This window comes from Geotrypetes seraphini, chromosome 6 (genome assembly GCF_902459505.1).
Source record: "Geotrypetes seraphini chromosome 6, aGeoSer1.1, whole genome shotgun sequence".
Lineage (NCBI taxonomy): Eukaryota > Metazoa > Chordata > Amphibia > Gymnophiona > Dermophiidae > Geotrypetes > Geotrypetes seraphini.
In genome coordinates this window covers 246882095-246907717 of record NC_047089.1, presented here as the reverse complement: position 1 = coordinate 246907717, position 25623 = coordinate 246882095, and the positions used below count along the sequence as shown (strand labels likewise).

The 25623-nt window shown below is 44.7% G+C and overlaps 1 protein-coding gene across 6 annotated transcripts in view; it reads right to left on the bottom strand.

Annotated features, from left to right (window-relative positions):
* The window catches only part of LOC117363042 (cyclic AMP receptor-like protein A), a 646660-nt gene that overhangs the window by 582032 nt on the left and 39005 nt on the right, over positions 1–25623 (bottom strand). For all 6 annotated transcript variants that reach the window (XM_033950231.1, XM_033950230.1, XM_033950233.1 and 3 more), the window contains one exon: positions 19858–19912. In XM_033950231.1, the coding sequence (XP_033806122.1) occupies positions 19858–19912 (55 nt within the window). The remainder of the gene's footprint in view (positions 1–19857; positions 19913–25623) is intronic.

Sequence of the window (25623 nt, the reverse complement as noted above, 5' to 3'; positions counted from 1 at the left end):
TCTAAGGTCCAATCCTCTGGTGGTTTCGGAACTGGAAGACTGTCATCATGTGGCATGGGTCTCATTGCTGAAGGCAGATTAGGATATTCAATTGACTTCTTGTTTTTGGCAGAGAAACCAGACACATTAGTCAAACAGAAATAACAGTCCGTCACATGGTCTTTCTGTTCTCGCCATATCATCGGAACAGCAAATGGCATCGTCTTTCGAGTACCTCTGAGCCAGGCTCTCAGACTAACAGCACATGTCGCACAGCAAATGTGAGGCGCCCATTGCTTGTCTTGATCACCTATTTTGCAGCCAAAATACAGATGATAGGCTTTCTTTACAAGGGCAGTCATCGAACGTCTCTGAGGCGTAAGTGTATATTCCCCACAGATATAGCAGAATGTGTCGCGGCTGTTACGACACCGACGAGACATATTGCCCGACACCAAAACGTCTATAGCATCAAGCTTACTTACTGTTATATTGCTACAGCTACTATACTACTATACTTTACTATACTGATACTATATACACACACGGACTATCTATATTAACCAAATGAGCAGGATCGGTGTATGGAAGCCACCATTATAGCATGGTGAGACAGCGCAAGCTCGTTCAGACCTGCCCAGACATGCCCAGGATGTCATCTTCCATAAAACAGCTTCCAACCTGGCTAGATTTTATGCATGGACATACCCAGGCGGCACAAACCGTTGTTGATAAGACACTTATGGGAGAAAAAATTGTTTGCATCCAAATATAAGAAAAAATCACGACAAAATTGAAGATTTCTCTGAAATGGTACGTGATGGGTAATTTTTGATGTAATATTCATGATCAGCACCCAAAATTCTATAAGAAACACCCAGCAGTGTTCAGGAAGCAAAAACTTTGTTGTGCAGTGAATTATCTACCAAAAAATAGCCCAAGTCCAAACACCCAAAACAAGACCTTTTAGGCAAAGGAAGGGACAGTCCTTCGCCTAAAAGCTGGATTCTGTAACCGGCGTCTGTCAAAAACAACATTGTTTACAGCATCCCCCCCGAAACGATCACGGCAGGAGAGATATCTCATCTCCCCTGCCGCGATCGCGATCCCCCCCCCCCGAACTGCAGAGAATCGCGGCAGGAGAGATTGGGCATCTCCCCTGCCATGGTTCGCGGCAGTTCAGGGGTGGGGATCAAGATCGTGGCAGGGGAGATGAGACATCTCTCCTACCGCGATCATTGCGGTGGGGGGTTTGTAGGTTTGCGGTGGGGGGTTTGTAGCTGATCGCGATCAGCTGAGCGGCCCCTATTTGGAACTTATACCTGTTTTGACTTGGTCTTAGTCAAAACATATAAGTTCCGACTGGGCAACCTGCTAAAGATTTTGGTCGGCGCATCTCCCGCCCTTTCCCCTCCTCTAAAAACGCCTCTTTTCACTCGTTTCAGCGTTTAGAGGCAGGATAAAGGCATAAGCTGGTTTTAGATACATCTAAAACCAGCTTGATTATCGGTACTTAGGCGATCTGGCTTTTTGGCCACTTTTTGAACGTTTTTTAAATTTTTATTATGAACCCCATAATGTATATATATGCATGCAACTCCATGTTCCAATAAATATTATTGTTCCTGCAAAAATTGTACTGGCATTCAGAGTTGCATGCAACTATATTTGTGCATGTGCTGGAAAAAAAACTTTGCACAGAATGGCATTCCAGCACATATGTGGATGTACACGCATGCAACTATAAGTGCCAATGCAATTGTGTGTGTGTAAAATATAGCTGCTGTTGGCACAGACTATGTGGGCATGTGTCCATGTCAGTGTACATGTTTTTTACACAACTTAGTTACTGTATTGGGTACAAAATATTTTTACATGTACATTAACACAGAGCTCTTAATGCATGGATGTCTGCACTGGATAAATAGTGGAGTGCTGCAGGGATCTGTACTGGGATCGGTGCTATTTAACATATTTATAAATAATCTGGAAATTGGAATGACAAGTGTGGTGATTAAATATGCAGATGACACTAAACTGTTCAAAGTTGTTAAAACGCATGCAGACTGTGAAAAATTGCAGGCAGACTTTAGAAATTGGAAGACGGGTGATCCAAATTGTACATGAAATTTAATGTGGACAAATGCAAAGTGATGCACATTGGGAAGAATAACCCAAATGAAACCTTCGACTCAAGGTGTGTCAGCAGTCAAAAAAGCAAACGAGATGCTAGGACTGATTGGAAAAGGGATGATAAATAAAACTAAGAATATTATAATGCATCTGTATCCTCCATGGTATGACCTCACCGTGAGTATTGCATTCAGTTCTGGTCACCTTAACTCAACAAAGATACAGCAGAACTAGAAAAGGTTCAAAGAAGAGAGACCAAGATGAAAAAAGAGTTGGAACTCCTCTCATAAGAGGAAAGACTAAAGAGGTTAGGGCACTTCAGCTTGGAAAAGAGACAGCTGAGGGGAGATATGATCAAAGTCTACAAAATCCTGAGTGGACTAGAAAGGGTACAAGTGGATCGATTTTTCACTCTGTCAAAAATTACTTAGACTAAGGGACACTCAATGAAGTTATAGGGGGAAGAACTTTTAAAAACCAATAGGAGGAAATTTTTTTTCACTCAGAGAATAGTTAAGCTCTGGAATGTGTTTCCAGAGAGTGTGGTTACAGCAGTTAATGCAGATGGGTTTAAAAAAAGGTTTAGACAAGTTCCTGGAGGAAAAGTCCATGGTCTGCTATTGAGACAAAGATGGAGGAAGCCAATGCTTGCTCTGGGATTTGTAGCATGGAATGTTGATCTCTGTTTTTTTGCCTGGATGGGCCACTGTGAAAACAGGATACTGGGCTAGATGAACCACTAGTCTGACCTTATGGCCCCTTCTCCATGTTATTATATAAGTACTTATATGTAGCAAAAAAAAACAAAACCCCACACTTTTCATCTCTGTTTGAAACTTAACATAGAAACATAGAAATAGACGGCAGATAAGGGCCCACGGCCCATCTAGTCTGCCCACCTTAATGTCCCTCCCCTACCTTTGCCCTGTGAATAGATCCCATGTGCCGATCCCATTTGGCCTTAAAATCAGGCACGCTGCTGGCCTCAATCACCTGTAGTGGAAGACTATTCCAGCGATCAACCACTCTTTCAGTGAAAAAGAATTTCCTGGTGTCACCTCGTAGTTTCCCGCCCCTGATTTTCAACGGATGCCCTCTTGTTGTCGTGGGACCCTTGAAAAAGAAGATATCTTCCTCCGCCTCGATGCGGCCCGTAAGATACTTGAACGTCTCAATCATGTCCCCCCTCTCTCTGCGCTCCTCGAGCGAGTATAGCTGTAATTTGTCAAGCCGTTTTTCGTATGGTAGATCCTTGAGTCCCGAGACCATCCGGGTGGCCATTCTTTGCACCGACTCCAGTCTCAGCACATCCTTGCGATAATGCGGCCTCCAGAATTGCACACAGTATTCCAGGTGGGGCCTCACCATGGATCTATACAATGGCATAATGACTTCCGCCTTACGACTGACGAAACCCCTTCGTATGCAGCCCATGATTTGTCTTGCCTTGGACGAAGCCTGCTCCACTTGATTGGCAGACTTCATGTCCTCACTGACGATTACCCCCAAGTCTCGTTCTGCTACCGTTTTTGCTAGGATCTCGCCATTAAGGGTATAAGACTTGCATGGATTCTGGCTGCCCAGGTGCATAACTTTGCATTTTTTGGCATTGAAGTTGAGTTGCCATGTCCTAGACCATCGCTCCAGTAAGAGTAGGTCGTGCATCATGTTGTCGGGCACTGAATCTTCGTCTGTTGTGCATTTGCCCACTACATTACTCAGTTTGGCGTCATCGGCGAATAATGTTATTTTACCTCGAAGCCCTTCTGCCAAGTCTCTTATAAAGATGTTGAATAGGATTGGGCCCAAGACTGAGCCCTGTGGTACTCCACTAATCACCTCCGTCATTTCGGAGGGGGTGCCGTTCACCACCACCCTTTGGAGCCTACCTCCAAGCCAGCTCCCAACCCATTTCGTCAATGTGTTACCTAATCCTATAGAACCCTTAAGATTGTGAGCTCTCCAGGGGCAGAAAAATATCTATGGTACCTGAAAGTACACCACTTCGATAGCTTGCAGGCAGAATATAAGAAATTTAAATAAAATCATAGCTAACCTTTCCTATTAGGGTTCTGCAATACTGAGGAAGTGAAAGAGGATGTTCAGCTGTTTGTCTTAGGCTGTCCCAATACCATCTGCAGTTAAATTAGAATTCTTTTTATCAAATGGGTTTCATGCTTCGCCACCAACAGCAGCGTCCAGCTCTGCAGCTGCTGCAGTCCTCTGCATACACCCAGCCGTGTTCTTATTTTTTATCTAAACTGGGAAGGTTCATGACCCTGCACTCTGGTTTGGCTTCCTGATCATCCTGTGTGTGTAAGTTAAGGGGCAAACATTTAACAGCCAACTCCCTGTTCTCTGCCAGAGGTGTGGTGAGGCAGGAGAACTGTGTACACACGTAATCACTACAGAAATTAGTTGTTCGGTGTCTTCCTAGTTGTACTGGAACAACCTCCTGCTCATTGCCCTTCTATAATCTTACTGGGTGATTTTCAGCCGGCTTCTACACTAGAGATCTGCACGGGAACGGGGCTTGCGGGGGTCCCGCGGGAATCCCCCCCTAACCCACGGGACTCCCACGGGGTCCCCCTCTGGAACCATGGGACTCCCACGGGGACCCCCCTCTAGCCAACAGGACTCCCACGGGGATGGAAGGCTTTGGAAGCAGGGTTCGTCCATATAATGTAATGGACACGTCAGCCTTAGTAAAAGAGGGGGTTTATAAGTTAATTACCTGAACAGAAAACAAAAAAAGGGTTCCATCAAAGAGATTCCACAAGGAAAACAGCAGCGCAAACACAGAAGAAACTGTGGAATTGATGATCCTGTCAGAAGTAATTGCTGCTTTTTATGGGGATGGGTGGGGATGGAGATAATTCCTTGTGGGGATGGGTGGGGACGGAGAGGATCCTGGTGGGGACGGAGAGGATCCTGGTGGGGACGGATGGGGATGGAGAGGATCCTGACGGGGATGGTTAGGGATGGAAAGGATCCTGACGGAGATGGGTGGGGATGGAGAGGATCCTGGTGGGGATGGGTGGGGACGGAGAAGATCCTGACAGGGATGGGTGGGGACAGAGAGGATCCTGGCGGGGACGGGTGGGGACGGAGAGGATCCTGGTGGAGACAGGTGGGGATGGAGAGGATCTTGGCGGAGACGGGTGGGGACGGATAGGATCCTGGCGGGGACGGGCGGGATTTCTGTCCCCGCGCAACTGTCTATTCTACACTCTAAGCGGATATTCCATGCTAGGCCATTTGAAGTAGGGGGAGCTCTAACTTAACTGACTAAGCAAATATTCAATGGTTGTCGCTTAATAAGAACATAAGAAAAGCCATACTGTGTCCATCAAGCCCAGTATTCTGTTTCCAACAGTGGCCAATCCTGGCCACAAGTACCTGACAAAAACCCAAGTAGTAGCAACTTTAATAGTGGGCAAAGATAGGACTGGAGTTTGATTTGCCTGTTACATTAGCTGGCCAGGACTGAATATTTGTGACATAGCCAGTTAGTGGCAGGTCCGCTAGTTGCTAACTATGAATATGCAGCAGAGATAACCAGCTGTCTCCCGCTGAATATTAGCTATTTAACTGGCCAGGAGTCATTCTTGGACCTGAATATCTGGGGACGGAGCGTAAACGCCATTTGCACGCAAAGATTACAGACTTCTCTGTATGAACGTAACATTCACATGCAGAAGTGCCAGTTGGATGGTAAGCGGTATTCTACAAGTTTAGCATGCAGCCCCCACAACTGATGGGTGGAGCATGAGCGGGAACCACACTTACACGTGTAACATAGAATACTATAAATTATGCACTGAAATCCATGGAATGAGGTTAAGAGGTCATTGGCTCAGGAGTAATCTAAGGAAATACTTAGCTTACCGGTACATGGAATAGTCTCCTGGTAGAGATGGTGGAGACAAAGACTGTGTCTGAATTCAAGAAAGTGTGGGAAAGTCACGTGGGATTTCTTAGGGAGAAGAGGAGATAGTGGATGCTGCATATCAATGGATTTATAGGTTCACACAGTTGTTTGCTTTTCTGCTGACATTTAAGTAGGAGAGGTTAGAACATAAGAATAGCCTTACTGGGTCAGGCCAATGGTCCATCAAGCCCAGTAGCCCGTTCTCATGGTGGCCAATCCAGGTCATTAATACCTGCCAAAACCCAAAGAGTAGCAACATTCCAGCATCTCAAAGAATAGCAAGATTTCGGAACCCCAATGAGAGCAACATTCCAGAGCTGAGATTGTGATGTCATAATGCCTCATTCCACAGTGCCTCAGAGTCAACCTCATCAATGATGTCACAATGGCTTGATTGTCCTATACTTGGCTCACATAAGAACATAAGAATAGCCTTACTGGGTCAGAGCAATGGTCCATCTAGCCCAGTAGCCTGTTCTCATGGTGGCCAATCCAGGTCATTAGTACCTGCCAAAACCCAAAGAGTAGCAACATTCCAGCATCTCAAAGAATAGCAAGATTCCGGAACCCCAATGAGAACAACATACCGGAGCTGAGATTGTGATGTCATAATGCCTCAGTCCACAGTGCCTCAGAGCCAACCTCATCAGTGATGTCACAATGGCTTGATTGCTCACATAAGAACATAAGAACAACCTTACTGGGTCAGACCGATGGTCCATCAAGCCCAGTAGCCCGTTCTCATGGTGGCCAATCCAGGTCATTAGTACCTGCCAAAACCCAAAGAGTAGCAACATTCCAGCATCTCAAAGAATGGCAAGATTCCGGAACCCCAATGAGAGCAACATTCCAGAGCTGAGATTGTGATGTCATAATGCCTCATTCCACAGTGCCTCAGAGTCAACCTCATCAATGATGTCACAATGGCTTGATTGTCCTATACTTGGCTCACATAAGAACATAAGAATAGCCTTACTGGATCAGACCATCAAGCCCAGTAGCCCGTTCTCACAGTGGCCAATCCAGGTCACTAGTACCTAGCCAAAAACGATTGTGAATGTCTACCTGTAACCCATTCTGAGCTTCTGGGAGAACGGGATAGAAATCAAAATAAATAAATATTCTTATGTTCTTATATGTAAATAGTTTCAAAATACCCAACCAGCATAAAAGTACGCACCGTGAGCTTATGGGCTTGGCTGGCAGTCACTGAGGCCAGGCCATTTCTGTACATTCTATTTATATGCAAGGGGAGTTTGTTCAAGTGACAGAACAGCAATAGAGCCAAAGGCTAACAGCGCTATTGCTCAGCCAAATTCTTTTTTTCTTTTACGTCTTCCATGTCCAGAATGGGAGAAAGTCCAGGAAATTGTAAAGCAATACAACTATGTTTAAACAGCTGCTCCAAAGGGACATAACAAGTCTATTGCACCAGAAGGACAAATTGGGACACGAGTTCATATTGAGAAAGATGTTTTCGACCAGTTCTAGAAGAGGAAGTGCAACCAACCCATGGGACTCTCTGCCAAGTGAAACAGTGTCATTAACTGTAAGCACAGATTTATGACCAGGACAGAACAGGTGTGCAGAGCTAATGTCTAGCAATTTCTGCTTTCTCCTGAACAGATGGAAAGGATGGAGCCCTTCTACAGAGAAAGCCTTAGGGCAGGTCCTCCCTATGCTATCCTAGTCACCCTATAGCCAATCAAATTTTCAAGATATCCATCATAATATGTATGAGGAAATTGTAAGCATCTAGTCTGGAAATTGTAAGCATCTAGTATGCAAATTTAGCTCATGCATATTCATTCTGGGTTTCCTAAAAATCCAATTGGTTGTAGGCTTACCAGAACAGGTTTGAGAAGCATTGAGGCCGGTATACGATGGGAGGGATGTTATTGAATGAGAGTACCCAGGAAAGGGACTTGGGGGTAATGGTGGACATGACAATGAAGCCGACAGCACAGTGCGCAGCGGCCGCTAAGAGAGCGAATAGAATGCTAGGTATAATCAAGAAGGGTATCACAACCAGAACGAAAGAAGTTATCCTGCCGCTGTACCGGGCAATGGTGCATCCGCATCTTGAGTACTGCGTCCAGTATTGGTCACCTTACCTTAAGAAGGATATGGCGTTACTCGAGAGAGTTCAGAGGAGAGCGACACGTCTGATTAAGGGGATGGAAAACCTTTCATACGCTGAGAGATTGGAGAAACTGGGTCTCTTTTCCCTGGAGAAGAGGAGACTTTTGGAAAAGTTGAAAGGGGACAGATTCAAAACGAATGTTAGGAAGTTCTTCTTTATCCAGCGTGTGGTGGAGACCTGGAATGCGCTTCCAGAGGACGGTATAGGGCAGAGTACGGTACTGGGGTTTAAGAAAGGATTGGACAATTTCCTGCTGGAAAAGGGGATAGAGGGGTATAGATAGAGGATTACTGCACAGGTCCTGGACCTGTTGGGCCGCCGCGTGAGCGGACTGCTGGGCATGATGGACCTCAGGTCTGACCCAGCGGAGGCATTTCTTATGTTCTTATGTATTCAGCCAGCAGCGCTTTTGCTGTTCACTGCCGTCGTTAAACCATTTCTGGCGACCAGCATTGAATACTGGGATTTTTTTAACTGCTAAAAAGGTAACCAGTTATGTAAATATTTTGTGCTAAAAATCACTAGGCAAAAATCAAGGAAAAATTTAAATTAAAAAAAAATATTCCAGCTGTGAGCTCCAAAACCCAAACAAAATCAAACATTCAAGGGAGTGATGACGGAGTTCAAAGAAGCGTGGGATGAACACAGAGGATCTAGAATCAGAAAATAATAGTAAATAGTGAAGAACTAAGGCCAGTACTGGGCACACTTGCATTTTCTGTTTCTGTATATGGTCGTTTGGTGGAGGATGGGCTGGGGAGGGCTTCAATGGCTGGGATGGTGTAGATGGGCTGGAGTGAGCTTTGACGGAGACTTCAGTAGTTGGAACCTAAGAACAGTACCGGGCAGAGCTTTGGATTCTTGCCCAGAAATAGCTAAGAAGGAAAAAAAAATTTAAAATTGAATCAGATTGGGCAGACTTGATGGACCACATGGGTCTTTATCTGCCGTCATCTACTATGTTACTATGTAAATGTCATAGGTTGAAGAAAAGACCTCAAGAGCTCAGTGAAACAGAACCGCAAAGCCAGATAGCATTCATGTACTGATCACATTCTTGGAGCAATCATTGGTCAGAAAAACCTCCACTTTTTATTAAGTTGAAAACTCCCCATTTTTTGTAAAATTATTCTTCTGTATATATATTTTTTCTTTGTTATTTATTTGTTTTAATTTTGTTTCTTATTTCTTTAAATCAATATGTTTACATAAATTAGATAGTTCCAAGTCTAATAGATTCTGGCATTGTCATCTTGATGCTGGAACTTTAGATCAGTGTTCTTCAACCACCAGTCCATGGACCAGTGCCGGTCCACAGAAATTTCCTGCCGGTCCACAGGGCCAGCACGTGCATCAGGCCCAAAACAGTGTTCTTCGACCGCCGGTCCATGGTGCGATCGATGCGGCGTTATCTTTGGGCCAGCTCCCTCTTCCTAACTGATTCAGTGCACAAAGCCATGGGCAGTGGCTCCTACGGGCATCGTGCGCCTGAACCGGAAGCCTTCTCTCTGACGTTGCAATGTCAGAGGGAAGGCTTCCAGATGAGGCACGGGATGTGCAAGGTGCAATTAGTACTATTATGTGGGCGGGGTCTAAGGTGGACATTGGATAGAAATGGGCGGGGTCTGGCCCACGACTTAGCCCCGTGTTCTTCAACTGCTGGTCCACGGACCGATGCTGGTCCACAGAATAATTCTTTTATTTCTGCTGGTCCATAGGTGTAAAAAGGTTGAAAAACACTGCTTTAGATCATTTACTTTACTATTGTCCCTTGATACTGCAATTTTGGAGGTCTATTTGGGACCAAGTAAATAATATATTAGAGAATCCAGTGATATTATTTTATTTGGTACACTTATGAGAGCTAAAAGTCAATTATCTGTGAGAAATAACAAGCTTCTGTTGCCATGCAGCTTATTTTAAAAAATTGGAAAAACTGGGATAGGTTAAATTGCACATTTTGTTATACCTTTAAAATGGAACATTGCATGACCATATAGCAGGGACGTTACAAGAATTTTATGAATGTTTGGGAGCCATTGGCTAAATTTTGTAAGGAGGAATAACTGATTTTTATTTTATAGACAAGTAAACATATACATCCAGGGGGGTGGGGGAAGAGAGTGGAATTGGAATTTGATTCAGGGATTTTATGAATAGTTTCATGAAGGTTTTATGTGATTTGATTATCAGGTGAGAGGGTGGGGATAATATAATTATATATTAATGTCTGTAAGTTTTATTGTGCTTGTTTTATAATATCCATATTTGTGAATCGTTTGTTACACAATTGTAATTTGAAAACTCAATAAAGAATTTAAAAAAAAATTCATGCAATATATTTAAAGTCAGTCCCACATAACAAGAATCCATGAAAGAACAAAGTTCACCTAAATAGAAAAATTTCACTTAGCTGAAAGATTAATTGATCCAGCAAAAGAAACAGTCCAATGTGCCACATAGATCTTGTAAAGTTGCAAATTAAATGCTCAATGGAGCATCTCCGTTTCACTCATAGAGAGTCGAGTCGGTTCAGCATATGGCCACCAGGATGGTCTCAGGGCTCAAGGATCTCTCATACGAGGAGAGGCTGAATAATTAGCAGCTGTACTCTCTCGAAGAACGTAGGGAGAGGGGAGATATGATTGAGATGTTTAAGTATATCACCAGTCGTATCGAGGAGGAAGAAGGTATTTTCTTTCTTAAAGGACCCTCGGCCACAAGAGGGCATCCGCTAAAAATCAGAGGTGGGAAATTTCATGGCGACATCAGGAAGTATTTCTTCACCGAAAGAGTGGTTGATCATTGGAAAAGACTTCATGTGCAGGTGGTCAAGGTCAGCAGCGTGCCAGATTTTAAGAATAAATGGGATGCGCATGTGGGATCTCTAAGAGGGTAAAAGTGGGGGGAGGGTCATCAGAATAGGCAGACTTGCCGAAATATAGGATATCTGGGAGGATAAATTTAGGGAAGGGGATCTTTAGTGTGGGCAGACTTGGCCCTTTTCTGCCGTAATTTTTCTATGTTTCTAAAGCTTCATCAGGAGTAGGGCTTGCACGTAGAAAACAGAAACCCGAGGTACAGCTACACGATGGGAGGGCTGTTATTGAGTGAGAGTACCCAAGAAAGGGACTTGGGGATAATAGTGGACAAGACAATGAAGCCATCAGTACAGTGCGCAGCGGCCGCTAAGAAAGCGAATAGAGTGCTAGGTATAATCAAGAAGGGGATTACAACCAGAACGAAAGAAGTTATCCTGCCGCTGTATCGGGCGATGGTGCACCCGCATCTGGAGTACTGCGTCCAATATTGGTCGCCGTACCTAAAGAAGGATATGGCGATACTCAAGAGGGTTCAGAAGAGAGCGACACGCTTGATAAAAGGGATGGAAAACCTTTCATACGCTGAAAGATTGGAGAAACTGGGGCTCTTTTCCCTGGAGAAGCGGAGACTTAGGGGGGATATGATAGAGACTTACAAGATCATGAAGGGCATAGAGAAAATGGAGAGGGACAGATTCGTCAAACTTTTGAAGAGCGAGAGGGCATTCGGAAAAATTAAAAGGAGACAGATTCAGAACCAATGCTAGGAAGTTCTTCTTCACCCAACGGGTGGTAGACACCTGGAATGCGCTTCCAGAGGGCGTGATAGGACAGAGTACGGTTTTGGGGCTCAAGAAGGGATTAGATGATTTCCTGAAGGAAAAGGGAATAGAAGGGTATAGATAGAGGGTTACTGTACAGGTCCTGGACCTGATGGGCCGCCGCGTGAGCGGACTGCTGGGCATGATGGACCTCTGGTCTGACCCAGCAGAGGCACTGCTTATGTTCTTATGAAAACTTAAATGCAGGAAAAAAACACAGCGATAAACAGCAAAACAGGGAGGTGCAGGTCTCACGCTGTAGGAAAGTTAACCTTCTAGTGGTTAAAGAAAGGACATCTATTTGTGTAGTCTTATTTGAACACTAAACTTATCTGGTTAAGATACTGAATATTGCCCCTAATCAGATAAATTGTACAATATAGATCAGTGATTCCCAAACCTGTCCTGGGGGACCCCCAGCCAGTCAGGTTTTCAAGATATCCCTAATGAATATGCATGAGAGAGATTTGCATACCTGTCACTTCCATTATATGCAAATCTCTCTCATGCATATTCATTAGGGATATCTTGAAAACCTGACTGGCTGGGGGTCCCCCAGGACAGGTTTGGGAACCACTGATATAGAGGGTTAGCGGCTGGAGTCTGGACAACTGAATATCTCTGGTAGGTGCTAAAACTCTGTTTAACTGGCCTGGAGATGCTCCAGGGTGGTTAAATCGTTTTGAATTCAGGCCAGATTGAGTTAAGACAACCCCTCACCCCCCCTCCCTCAAATGGCCAGGAAAGTTTTATCAAGTTGGATTTTAAGGTATGTATCATTCTCCTATTTGGCATTTTTATGCATTATCCCCCTCAGCAACAGCCCCAGAGCCCTTTCAATTTCCTATGGGCTTTGGGGTAGTTTGCAGAGCTTTGTAAAAGGGGAGAAGGGTATAACTGAGATTTCTAGTTTCATATATTTAATTTTCTACTTTATTTATTTATTTTGTTCGTTTTATATCATGTCCTCCTCAACGAGCTCAGAACGGGTTACAAAGTCCTGATTACACATTACTTTGCGACCCTTTGAACAAGGCGTTGAAATCAGTGGGTTAAAATATTTTTTCCTCCTTTGTTTATAAACAGAAGTTGAAAAGAAATAAACAAAACATCTTGAACACCTCATAGTGGTAAATCCGCCAATAAACAGTTATTGTGAAAAACAAATAAGCCCAGATCCGTTCCTCCCCTTCGATATATAATAAAATGATCATCTTATTTCAATATCCGTAGTTCCCTGCTGCTTCTGCAAATATAGTTCATACGAATAAGATCAGATTAGATCAGGGGTGTCAAAGTCCCTCCTCGAGGGCCGCAATCCACTCGGGTTTTCAGGATTTCCCCAATGAATATGCATGAGATCTATTTGCATGCACTGCTTTCATTGTATGCTAATAGATCTCATGCATATTCATTAGTGAAATCCTGACAACCCAACTGGATTGTGGCCCTCGAGGAGGGACTTTGACACCCCTGCTCTAGGGCAGGAGTAGGCAATTCCGATCCTTGAGAGCTGAAGCCAGGTCAGGTTTTCAGGATATCCACAATAAATATACATGAGATCTATTTGCATGCACTGCTTTCATTGTATGCTAATAGATCTCATGCATATTCATTGGGGAAATCCTGACAACCCAACTGGATTGTGGCCCTCGAGGAGGGACTTTGACACCCCTGCTCTAGGGCAGGAGTAGGCAATTCCGATCCTTGAGAGCTGGAGCCAGGTCAGGTTTTCAGGATATCCACAATAAATATGCATGAGATCTATTTGCATGCACTGCTTTCATTGTATGCTAATAGATCTCATGCATATTCATTGGGGAAATCTTGAAAAACCGACTAGATTGCGGCCCTCGAGGAGGGACTTTGACACCCCTGCCTTAGCTGGTAGATATCCCCATGCCCTCTACAGCAGGGATCTCAAAGTCCCTCCTCGAGGGCCGCAGTCCAGTCAGGTTTTCAGGATTTCCCCAATGAATATACATGAGATCTGTTAGCATACAATGAAAGCAGTGCATGCAAATAGATCTCATGTATATTCATTGGGGGAAAATCCTGAAAACTCGACTAGATTGCAGCCGTCGAGGAGGGACTTTGACAACCCTGGACTAGCTCACTGATGCAATATTTCTCCACTTCAAGTAAGGGTCCCACCTAAAATACTTTTAAATTAAGATACAGCATCACACATCTTGAATTATAAGTTCTTATCTCTGACCAAGGCTCTCTTCCTAGTGTTGCACTTACTGTAACTACACCATTTAACTCTCAATGAGAAGAGTGCTCAAAGATTCAGAACCACTTTCCAGGTTGATTAGAGCTGGTCCAATGACTCAGTGAAAATGCTGTACACTGCTCAGGAGGGACCTGGGGGTCAATTGCCAACACACCTTGGGTACTAGAGACCGCCTTTCCAATTCCTGGAGGGAGTCAGAGTCAGTGTGCAACAGTGACACCTACTGGTCATATATGGGACCAATCTGCAGTTGAGGAGTATCAATGTGAGACTAAAGTAAGTTAGAAAGGAATGGAAAATAAATTCCTTGCTATTTACAAATTTCAGCTCCAATTCCAAATATGCTGGAAGAATTAAAAGGAAGAGATCATTTCCACTTCTCAAAAAAAAAAAAAAATCATTTCCATTTTGAAGAAAAAAAAAGCCTGCATTAGAGTGATCTAGCCTCATCTCCCAAAGCCTTCTAGTCCTCCTCCAAGATTCTCAACTTCAACCAGTGGTAAATCAGTGTATGAAGGATCTTCACAGAAACATACTGAGGAACAGCCCAGCCCAGCCCAGAAAACAGACATGCTAAACCAAGGTTTATTTTCCAAAAAGAGGTACTTGGGAAAAGATTTAAGTTTCCATGTCCCCCCCTTCCTCCTTTCTATCTGCAGACACAAATTCTGTGCTGAGTGGAAATATTGCAGCTTTAATCCTCTATAATAAAACCCTAAGTGTGCATGCGCACTTAAAGTTTTGTGATCCCTGCCACCGTGCTGTGTCCGTCTGTGCCAAATTCGATTTCCAGTGCATGGGGCGGTTTGCGATGACGATTTCAGTGGCGGTTTGACTCCTGTGCTGCCGGGACGCCTCTTCTCACCTCCCGACCAGCAAACGCAGCAGCCGTGGGGCATTTACTAGGCTGGCCCACTTCAATAATGTGAGGTGGGCCGGCCTAGCAAAAGCCCCGAGGCTGCTCGGGCTAGGGATGTTGGACAGGGGGAGCAGGGAAAGGAGAAGGCCTACTGCTGGACACAAGGATCAGGTAAGAGGTGCTGTTGGATAGGGGGGGGTTAAAAGGAAGGGAGAAGGGCTGCTGCTGGACAGGGGAATCAGGTAAGAGGTGCTCCTGGACAGGGGGAGTAAAAGGAAGGGAGAAGGCTTACTGCTGGACAGGGGGAGCAGGGAAGAGGTGCTGCTGGATGGAAGGTGGGGGTAAAAGGAAGGGAAAAGGCTTACTGCTGGACAGGGGGAGCAAGGAAGAGGTTCTGCTGGATGGGGTGCAGGGTAAAAGGAAGGGAGAAGGCTTACTGCTGGACGGGGGGAGCAGGAAAGAAGTGCTGCTGGACGGGGGGGGGGGGTAAAAGGAAGGGAGAAGGCTTACTGCTGGACAGGGGGAGCAGGGAAGGGGTGGAGGTGGACAGCCGAGGAAAGAGAGAGAGAAAAAGAAAGAAAGACAGATAGAAAGCAGCCAAGGAGAGAGAGAGAAAGAAAGAAAGACACACACACACACACATCTATTCTAGCACCCATTAATGTAAAGGGCTTAAAGACTAGTGTACTATAATCCGTTTAATTGTATTATTGCCGACTCTCTTGAACCCCACTGCTAAACAGCAGTCAAACCAAACTACTTCCTAGAACAAGAAATAGGAAGAAACAAAAGACTAAAGTCTATGAATTCTGACAATGCTTTTAAACTAATAATTCGATATATCAATTCTGTGTGACAATGTAACAACCGTCTGCATTCATGCAATATTCTGGTAAATGTTTAAAATAAAAGTTGCATTTGGTTCAAGTTAAAACTGAGCTGAACAGTTTCCAAAGTAAACAAGAGAGTGACGTTGCAGCCATATATTTGTTCGCTATCTCCTGGAATTGCCATCACAGAGAGATCAGACAGAAGTGAAAAAAGTGTGCCCATGGCTCCTTGCACAAGGCGGGGGCGGACCATACCTTCTGCCTCACTCTTGGTACACCACTGCATGTGCTTTCCCCATTTCAAAAGGTAAATACCCCCTTCCCACCCCCCCACCCCCAGTGTTGGATTAACACCTGCTCCCGGGTTATTTAAAGGTGCTTATTTTGTGCACTGCTCTACTGGAGACTATTGAATCATATAGTGCCAACCAAACCTGGAGCATAGTAAAACCTCTAGAAAATTCTGACACTGCCAAACTCCTAAAGAAACTCTCCTCCCACAGTAGCATGCTTGATAAATGCCCCATGTAATCATTAACCAATGTCCCGGATCACATCATTGATTGCATCACTAACCTTCTAAACAACCTACTCCAGCATGACCAACTACCAACCCAAATGGGACAAATTGCCCTCACACCGATTCCCAAAATCATAAACGCTGACCTATGAAATCCTTCAAACTACAGGCCCATAGCAGGCAACCCATGTCTGTAAGCAACTCTCAGCCTATATTGAAAAACACAGTTGCCTCCATCCCACACAATTCGGATTCCACCCTCACCAAAATCAAACAAGCATTAAGCAAAGGTTACCAAGCAATACTACTTCAATTTGATATTTCTGCTGCCTTTGACTCTGTCAATCATTACCTACTCCTAAAAAAAGTTTCAAGTTTATTAGGATTTTATATATCGCCTATCAAGGTTGATCAGGTACTCAAGTATTTTCCCTATCTGTCCCGGCGGGCCCACAATCTATCTAACGTACCTGGGACTATGGAGGACTGAGTGACTTGCCCAGGGTCAAAACTCAATAACATGGGGGTTACAGGCACAGCACTTAATTGGCTCAAAGAATTCCTCCAAACAGAAACTACCTAGTCCGGAAAAATGAGGTTTTCTCAAGAAACTAGCAAGCTTTCTGTGGTGTGCCCCAAGGATCTCCTCTATTCCCATTACTCTACAATCTAAATGGTGTCCTGGACGTTTTGTGAAATGTTTAATTACTGCTGCAACACATTCAAGCCATATTCCCTCCCTAAGCATACCTAAGACACTACGATAAGATTTAGTTGCACCAGAGACGAATAGCCCAGAAAATCATCTAGAAAGTAGGTTTCAAAAATGGTAATTTAGACGTTTTGGCAATCCAAACGTCCAAACGTCCAAATCCCACTTTATGCCAGTTTTTTGGACATCTGTGTTTTGAAAATAAGCCCTTTAATGTGTCAGTCAGTAATTTAAATTGGCTTCTATACTTAACTGGAAGCCAATGCTATTTCAAATAAAGAGGAGTTACATGATCAACGTTTTAATAATTTCCTAATAATTTGTCACATTTGGAATTATTTGTAGTCTTCTAAGATTAGCACTCACATTACAGTAGTCTAATTTAGCCACAAATAATGCACGAGTTAATGTATGCAACGATTTCTCATAAAAAATGTTTTACTGAGCGTAAAAGTCTCAATGGTACAGACCTCTGTTTAAAAATCCCTGAAATTTGATCGGAAAAGTTCAGATCATAACAGTTGCCATACTGGGACAGACCAAAGGTCCATCAAGCCCAGTATCCTGTTTCCATAGTGGCCAATCCAAGTCACAAAAACCTGGCAAGATCCCAAAGAGTAAAACAGCTTTTAAGCTGCTTATTATAGGAATAAGCAGTGGATTTCCTCAAAGTTAATTGAGAATCTACCTATATTCCCAGATATGGAATAGCTCTACTCAATATAAATGGTGTAAGTAACATTTGGTTGCAGTTGCTGCCCTTTTAACCAACTTGTCAGTGTCTTATCAAGATTTAAAACTAATCTGTGGTCTGTCAGCACAACATTGTGCTATTCAGGGCCTAACCTGGAAGTTAGCCTGTCGCTTCAGCGTCTACCCAAAATGTTAGCCAAAGGCCTCTGGAAGATATTACAAGTCTGATCCTTGGTGATGTCAGTGTAGGTAGACTGGATGTCTCTTATCTTTTGGGCTTAGTTTACCAGTACTTAAGAGCAACAAAAGGAACCAGACAGTTTGTCTCAAATGAACCATCAAAAGAATTTACACCTTCTGGGTAATCAGGAGACATCAGATGAAACAAACGAAGTTATGACACAGGAAAATGCAGGAAAAGAGATTTGAAGTATATTTACTTATTTATTTCTAAAATTTATAGACCGCCTATTCCTAAGCGGTTAACAGTAAAAACATTCACAATAGTTCCAGAATCAGACAAGCAGGATATACACCCCCACCCCATCACACACACACAACAGCTGTGTATCAAATTTCTGTTCTAAGTGCTCTATATGTGTAATAAGTCTATTTCTACATAACATACCTGTCTGTTATCTTATTGTGATACAACCCCACTTCCTCTGAGAAGTGGACCCAGGACAAAAGGAAATGAGAAGAAGAAAAAAATGACATCCGAGGGCTCGTCTCAGGTTTCTCAGGGGATCTCCAGCTGGATAAATAACACTTTTATTTTTTTGTTTTGTGCACTAGGTATACCGTAGGCTTCATAGTCAGGATGAGGTTGCATATAAATCAGCAGTTTCTGTGCAGATTTGTACATGTGTATTAGAGACAGAAAAATCAAAAAACCTTGTGAACCTCTTACAACGTTTGGTTATAGGCTAGATCAGTGGTTCCCAACCCTGTCCTGGAGGACCGCAAGGCCAATCGGGTTTTCAGGCTAGCCCTAATGAATATGCATGGAGCAGATTTGCATGCCTCTCACTTCCATTATATGCAAATCTCTCTCATGCATATTCATTAGCCTGAAAACCCGATTGGCCTGGTGGTCTTCCAGGACAGGGATGGGAACCACTGGGCTAGATAACAATTTAATGAAAAGGCTCCGTATATACATGGAGTGACACTATTTTGTGAACAGTTCCAGTGATATCTTTGCATTGTGGGTTTAGACAAGGTAAGGTTTTCTTAGTCAAAAGACTGGAATAATCCTTGACTTTTAATCACCTTTACATAGTGACATTACATGGGATTCTGATATGTAGTTATAGGCTCGTGTTGCAAGTCCCAAAATTTTGAGCTGCTCAGAAAAGACTGATAGATACTCTGACCTTGTTTATGAAGTGGTTCAGCAGTTGGAGAACAAGGCCAGTGTCGGACAGACTTCTAAGTTCTGTACCCTGAAAAGGGCAATTGTAAAACGGATGGTTGCTACATGTAACCAGTACGTGCATGTTCATGCCTGCGTGCGTTTTCGAAAACGCTCGGCCAGCAGATCCTATTCTAAAATATGAAGGCAGGGGTCAGCAAAAAGACTTTTATAGCAAAAAGTCACAAAGAGCCATCAAATGTAGCTTCTTTCCCCTTCAATCCCTCTCAGCCTTCCCTCCCTCCCTTCAACCCATAGCCAAAGTTCTCTCCCTTCTCCAGACCCCGACCCTTTAATCTCCCTCTCAACCCCACGATTCCCCCCCCCCCAACCTGGGCCTTCTGAGATACCTGGTGGCCCAGCAGGAGTCTTTAAGGCAGGAGCATGGCCCTCTGGCTCCTACTGCCTCGCAGCTGCCTTCTAAAATGGATGCCGCAATCTCTCGCTTTACTACAGGAAATGCCGTGAGCAGCTGCGAGAGGTCACGGCAGCTATTTTAAAAGGCAGCTATGAGGAAGCAGGAGCGAGAGGCCTGCGCTCCTGCCACAAAGAACCCAATGGACCACCAGTACCTCGATAGGCCCGGGGGGCGGGATCCTGGGGTTGGGAGGGAGATTACAGGGTCGGGGCTTTGTATTTTCTTTCTATAATCTATCTGCACAGCTTTTTTCCCCTAAGTCTACAGAAACAAACTTAGAGCAGCAGGACCTAAGATTGTTAATGCTAATCTCACATTCTGATTATAAAACTCAAGGTCTTCTTACCTGTGCCAGGGAATTATACTTCCTGAGCAGCCAAATCATCAGCAACATAAAAATACTGAAACAGGAAACAAACCAAAAAGAACTCATTAATTGTATTTTGCAGACAGACAAGCTTTGTTTTATTTTTAAGAGAATATGACACTTGAGGATATTAGATTGAAAATAATTATAGCAAAGAGTTCTGCCAGTCCCCCAGCGTCCTTGGCCAGCCAAGTACAGTTGTTAAGTGCAAACTTTTTTCCAATTCCAGTCCTCGAGAGCTGGAGCCAGGTCAGGTTTTCAGGATATCCACAATGAATATGTATGAGATGGATTTGCATGCACTGCCTCCTTGAGATGCAAATCTATCTCATGTGGATATCCTGAAAACCTAACCTGGCTCCGGTTCTCGAAGACCGGAATTGCCTACCCCTGTCCTAGGGGGGGGAATCCCCCTCACCGAGTGTTCTTATTAAAAATCAACAAACAAATTAAGTAGAACGAATTTCGCCATAAATCAGTTTAACAAATGTTTTGGAATGAAGTTTTTGTACTAATACAGCTACGGCTCTTTCCTCTTACAAAAGGACCAGACTGACAACAAAAGAATCAGTGCAGCAAGAGCGTGTTTAGAGTACAAGCACGAAGTTCGGCAACAGTTTCACTATCCCCCGAGGAAGGCTTGTTTCGGCTGAAACGCTCCTGACAAAGCGGAGCGTCGGCTGTTTACTGAGACACTTACCAACGTTGGAACTGGCGCACAGCCATTTAGATAAAGTGTTGCTGTTTCTTATGTCATATACCAAAAGATCTTTCTAGTTAGACACAAATAGAGTTCATGTATAAAGGTGGGACGGAGGTTTGACGTAAATCAGGGGTGTCCAACCTGCGGCCCCGTGAAGCATTTTGTGCGGCCCCGGTCGAGGGCGATGCAGTGTTTTCCTCTGTTGCCCCCGGGTGTTTAGCGTCGTGCCGGCTCCCTCCTCTGTCTTGCTGTAGCGTTTGCGCGGCCCCAGAAACATTTTTTCGGCCAATACAGCCCAGGGAAGCCAAAAGGTTGGACACCCCTGACATAAATGATTATATGGCAATTGATATATCCAGGATAAGGACCTGAAATAACATATATGTTATAAGAGGTTCTATGTACTGAGCTGTTAAGCCTCTATATCAGTGGTTCCCAAACCTGTCCTGGGGGACCCCCAGCCAGTCAGGTTTTCAAGATATCCCTAATGAATATGCATGAGAGAGATTTGCATATAATGGAAGTGACAGGTATGCAAATCTCTCTCATGCATATTCATTAGGGATATCTTGAAAACCTGACTGGCTGGGGGTCCCCCCAGGACAGGTTTGGAAACCACTGCTCTATATGATACTTCAACCTCCTAGTGAATTCATTATTTGGGAAAGTTTCCTCCAAATTAGGGCATCCGTACTAATGTCATTTATACTCTATTAATCTATACATAAGTTGATACACTTTTACGTGTAATTACTGCACACTGGCCATAACATCATCCAGACCTTTCCCAAAGAGTAAATGTCCTTTAAATCAGTGGTTCCCAAACCTGTCTTGGAGGACCACCAGCCAGTCAGTTTTTTGGGATGGCCCTAATGAATATGCATGGAACAGATCTGCATGTCTGTCTCCTCTATTATATACAAAACTCTCTCATGCATATTCATTAGGGCTGTCCTGAAAACCTGACTGGCTGGTGATCTTCCAGGATAGGGTTGGGAACCACTGCTTTAAATGGTAATTTATTCAAGGTCATCTTAGAGGAGGATGAGGAGTCCCCCACCCTCTGTCTGATCCATGGCATCCTGCAGGTGAAAATGGAATAAGCAGACATTTTGCTCACAACTCTGAAAAGATCATCCAGAGCATTAGCTACATAATCCACTCCCAACATTAGAAACTGGTGATCCCTCCTGGCCATTGCCTCTGAATTACGGCGCAATTTGGAGTGGTAAGCACGGGCTTTCAAACCTGAGGCTGCAACTCTGAAGAATTTCTTATGAACAAAATCCAGAATGCAGTCCTGGGCATTCTTTAATGCAGGGGTGCCCAATAGGTCGATTGCGATCAACCGGTAGCTCGCCAAGGCAAAGTGAGTCGATCATCCAGGACTCACTTTGCCTTGGCGATCTATTGGGCCGATCAATCTTCCTCTCCCCGACGTCAATTCTGCCGTCGGAGAGGAAATTCGGGCCAGCCAATCGCTGCCTGGCTGGGTGGAACTTCCTCTCCGACAGCAGAATTGACGTCGGGGAGAGGAAGATTGATCGGCCCGAAGCAGAGAGAGCATGGGGCGGCAGTGGCGGCGGCTTTGGGGCCTGTTATCCATTGGTGGCGTTTGGGTCCTGTTCCCCGATGGCAGCGGCAGTGGCTTGGGGAAGGGCAGGGAGAAAGAAAGAAAAGGGGCAGGCAGGGAAACAGAAGGGAAGGAAAGAAGAGAAACAGAAAAAAAGAAAGGGGGCATGAAGAGAGAAAGAAAGAAAGGTCAGGGAGAGAGGAAGAAAAAGTTGGGGGAGGGAATGAGGTGTGGAGGAGAGGAAGCATACAGGCTGAAAGAAAGATTGGATGCACAGTCAGAAGAAGAAAGTGCAACCAGAGACTCATGAAAATCACCAGACAAGGTAGGAAAAATGATTTTATTTTAAATTTAGTGATCAAAATGTGTCTGAATTTATATCTGCTGTCTATATTTTACAATATGGTCCCCTTTTACTAAACCGCAATAGTGGTTTTTAGCGCAGGGAGCCTATGAGCGTCGAGATCAGCGCTGGGCATTCAGCGCAGCTCCCTGCGCTAAAAAATGCTATTGTGGTTTAGTAAAAAGGGAGGGGGTGGGTATTTGTCTATTTTTGTATGGTTGTTACTGAGGTGACAGTGCATAGAGTCATCTGCTTTGACCTCTTTGAAAAAACCCCGGAATAGGAATGATAATTAACAACTCTATGCGTACAGTGTGCGTTGTGTTTTTTTAAAATTTTATTGTTGGTAGATCATTTTGACTTGGTCATTTTAAAAGTAGCTCGCGAGTCAAAAAAGTGTGGGCACCCCTGCTTTAATGCTACACCTCCTTCACTGGAAAGGGAGGTACACTTGGTACCTGCGCCACCAAGGAATCGACTTTAATTGGAACACAGAGCTGGTTAAATTCAACATCCATCAGGTAGAGCTTGCCATGGCTTTGGCTACCAAAGGTCCCTAGGGGAACTCCCAAAGGTCCATTAGCATTCGTGGGAAACGTGTAATCTGGGCTTTTGTGCTGCTCATAAGTGAGCACTGTATAGCAGAGGACAGCGGAGTCTCTATCTTTAATTCCTGTAGCATTGTGTGATCACCTCCAAAAGTGCTGAGGGCTTAAACAGTCTGTGCACAATCGGGTCCTCTCTGAGATCAAGGGCCTTCACCAGATCCAGAGCCGGCCCCCTAGAGATGAAGCAGCATTTCCTGTTACAGAGGACCATGACTGAGAAAGTAAAGGCATTGATACAGAGTCCCCTTCATCCCAGTCTCTCTCAGACTGGACCTCCCCGTCTTGCGCGTGGCACTGTTGCTGGAGAATTGTGCTTTTGGGGGGGGGGGAACCCCGGTACCAGCATGGCCGCGATTCCTGAGGGTTCCATGTGGCCCTTGTTAATCATGTAAGCTTCAAACATCATATTCATGAATTCAGGGGGGAAACCCCTGTCCAGGACATCCAGACGGCCCTTGAGGACACTCATGAGCTCCTCTCTAGGGTTTTGCAGCAGCGACATGGCTGCGCTTCAATGAGGACACACTTGCAATGCTTCCTAGCTTGAACCTAGACTTTTTCCCCTAGCCCTCACGCCATCTGGTCACTAACATTGCCCCCCCCCCCAACCCCAAGGGACCAAAGAAGGCTAAGCCAATGGCTCCTGTCCCCCTCACGCATCGTGTGACATGTGGAACACAGATGATCCTCAGACAGCCATCCAGCGCAAATCTGGCATACATCCCAATGTATCTTGGCCTGAGGGGTCCATCACAACTGATTTTGATCAACATCGAGGTATTTTTAGGCAGATAGAGGCTTTTAATTTGAAATCAGGAAATCCAAGATGGCCACCATAGCAGTGATTTTAGCGCTAAAATGGCCTAGGGGAGCTACATTGGAGTCCAAAAACTAGCGATTCTGGGATTTTAGAGGCGCGTGACCTGACTCTAACCCCAAAACATTAAAAACCCACTTCTAAAGACACCCCTCCTCCGCAAGAGGGAGGGAGGAGGCTGCTGGACTTGGGAAGGGGCTGCTGTTGCATCCGCGATTGCTGACCAAGAGGGGTGGGAAGGGAGGCAACTCGCGGCAGATCGTTTCCTGAGGGACAAGGCCATTCACCATTCTACGGGACAGTGAATGGCCTTGACCCCTTATCTGCAACCAGTCGATTTCTTCCCCCATTCCTGCGGGTTACCCCCAGCTACCTACAGCTAGCTGTGGGAAAGTCACCGTGCTATTCTCTAATGGGGATGGTATGGCAAGAAGGAGTGGGCAACCCTCCTGCCAATTTTCTCTCGGGGGGGGGGGGATTCCTGGTGCCACGTTCGTTGGGAGTCGTTGGGGAGGGCCGTCATCGGCGGTGGACGATTTTTTTCATTCGTTTTTTTATGGGACCTGTCGGTAACATACTTACAACCTAGACCTGTCAGTTTTTTTTCCGATAGCTAAAACCCCTGTTTTGTTTTGGGGTTTTTGCATAGCCAAATGATGTAAGTGCATCAGTCGCTTGACTACTTTGCATGGCCGGATCGGAAAATGGGCGATCAAGGGGAAAAACTTGCAGCGAGCTGTTTTGTGCATCGGGTCGGTAAAAGCGATTGTTGCTAAAGCTGTGAAAACAGGTTTAGTGACTATCGCGGACTTTAGTGCATCTAGCTCTTTGTTAGGTTAGCAAGACATTGGGGTTTTTTTTTCAAATTTTGTATCTAAGCTTCAGAATTAGAATAGATAGAACAGATTTGTTGCTATATTTTTCCTCATCAACAATGATGGCATTAATGATCATATTAAAATGGTTTGCCCGATTCTACCACCAGCTAAAATTAATTTTCACACTACAATGCTGTAAATGTTTTATCATCCTGGAAAGATGCTCTTTGCGGCTGTAAATACCCTGGGACTTTACTATAACTTAAAAGCAGCCATTCTCCTAAGCTATGCAGTAGTTTCATTAGCACAAATGATTTCCAGGAAGTCATGAAACATCAGCAGTAACTGAGTCCTTCAGAACAAAGCCAGGCCAGAACCACATTTTGCATTATTTCATAGCTTTGATGGCCTAAAAACATAGAAGAAAAATCAGGCCATGTCCACACCTAGCCAAATTTGCCATCTGGGGGACACTTTATGGATTCATAGGGACAAATGCTATAAACGGCGTCCTGATTGTAGGCGGCCAACTGTTGCCTAACCAGCCAATCGGGACGCACATTTTCTATATATTAAAAAAAAAAAAAACTTCCAGGAGCCTAGGGAGGTGCACAAGCCTGCCTACGCTCTCCTAAGGCTGGGCATAGGCGTGGCTTGGCCCATAAGTAGTCTTAGGCAGCCGTATGCATCTCCCTAGGCCCGCAATAGACACATACAATGTAAGCAGACGTGGCCACTGAGTTTATCACAGCAAGGGAACTGCTGCGGCTACCCCCTCCTCCCCGTACATCACCGGCAGGAGCGATGCCCAATCCCTCCTGCCGGAACCACCCCCCAAACGATTGCAGAAGGAGGGATGTCCAGTCCCTCCTACCAACAACTG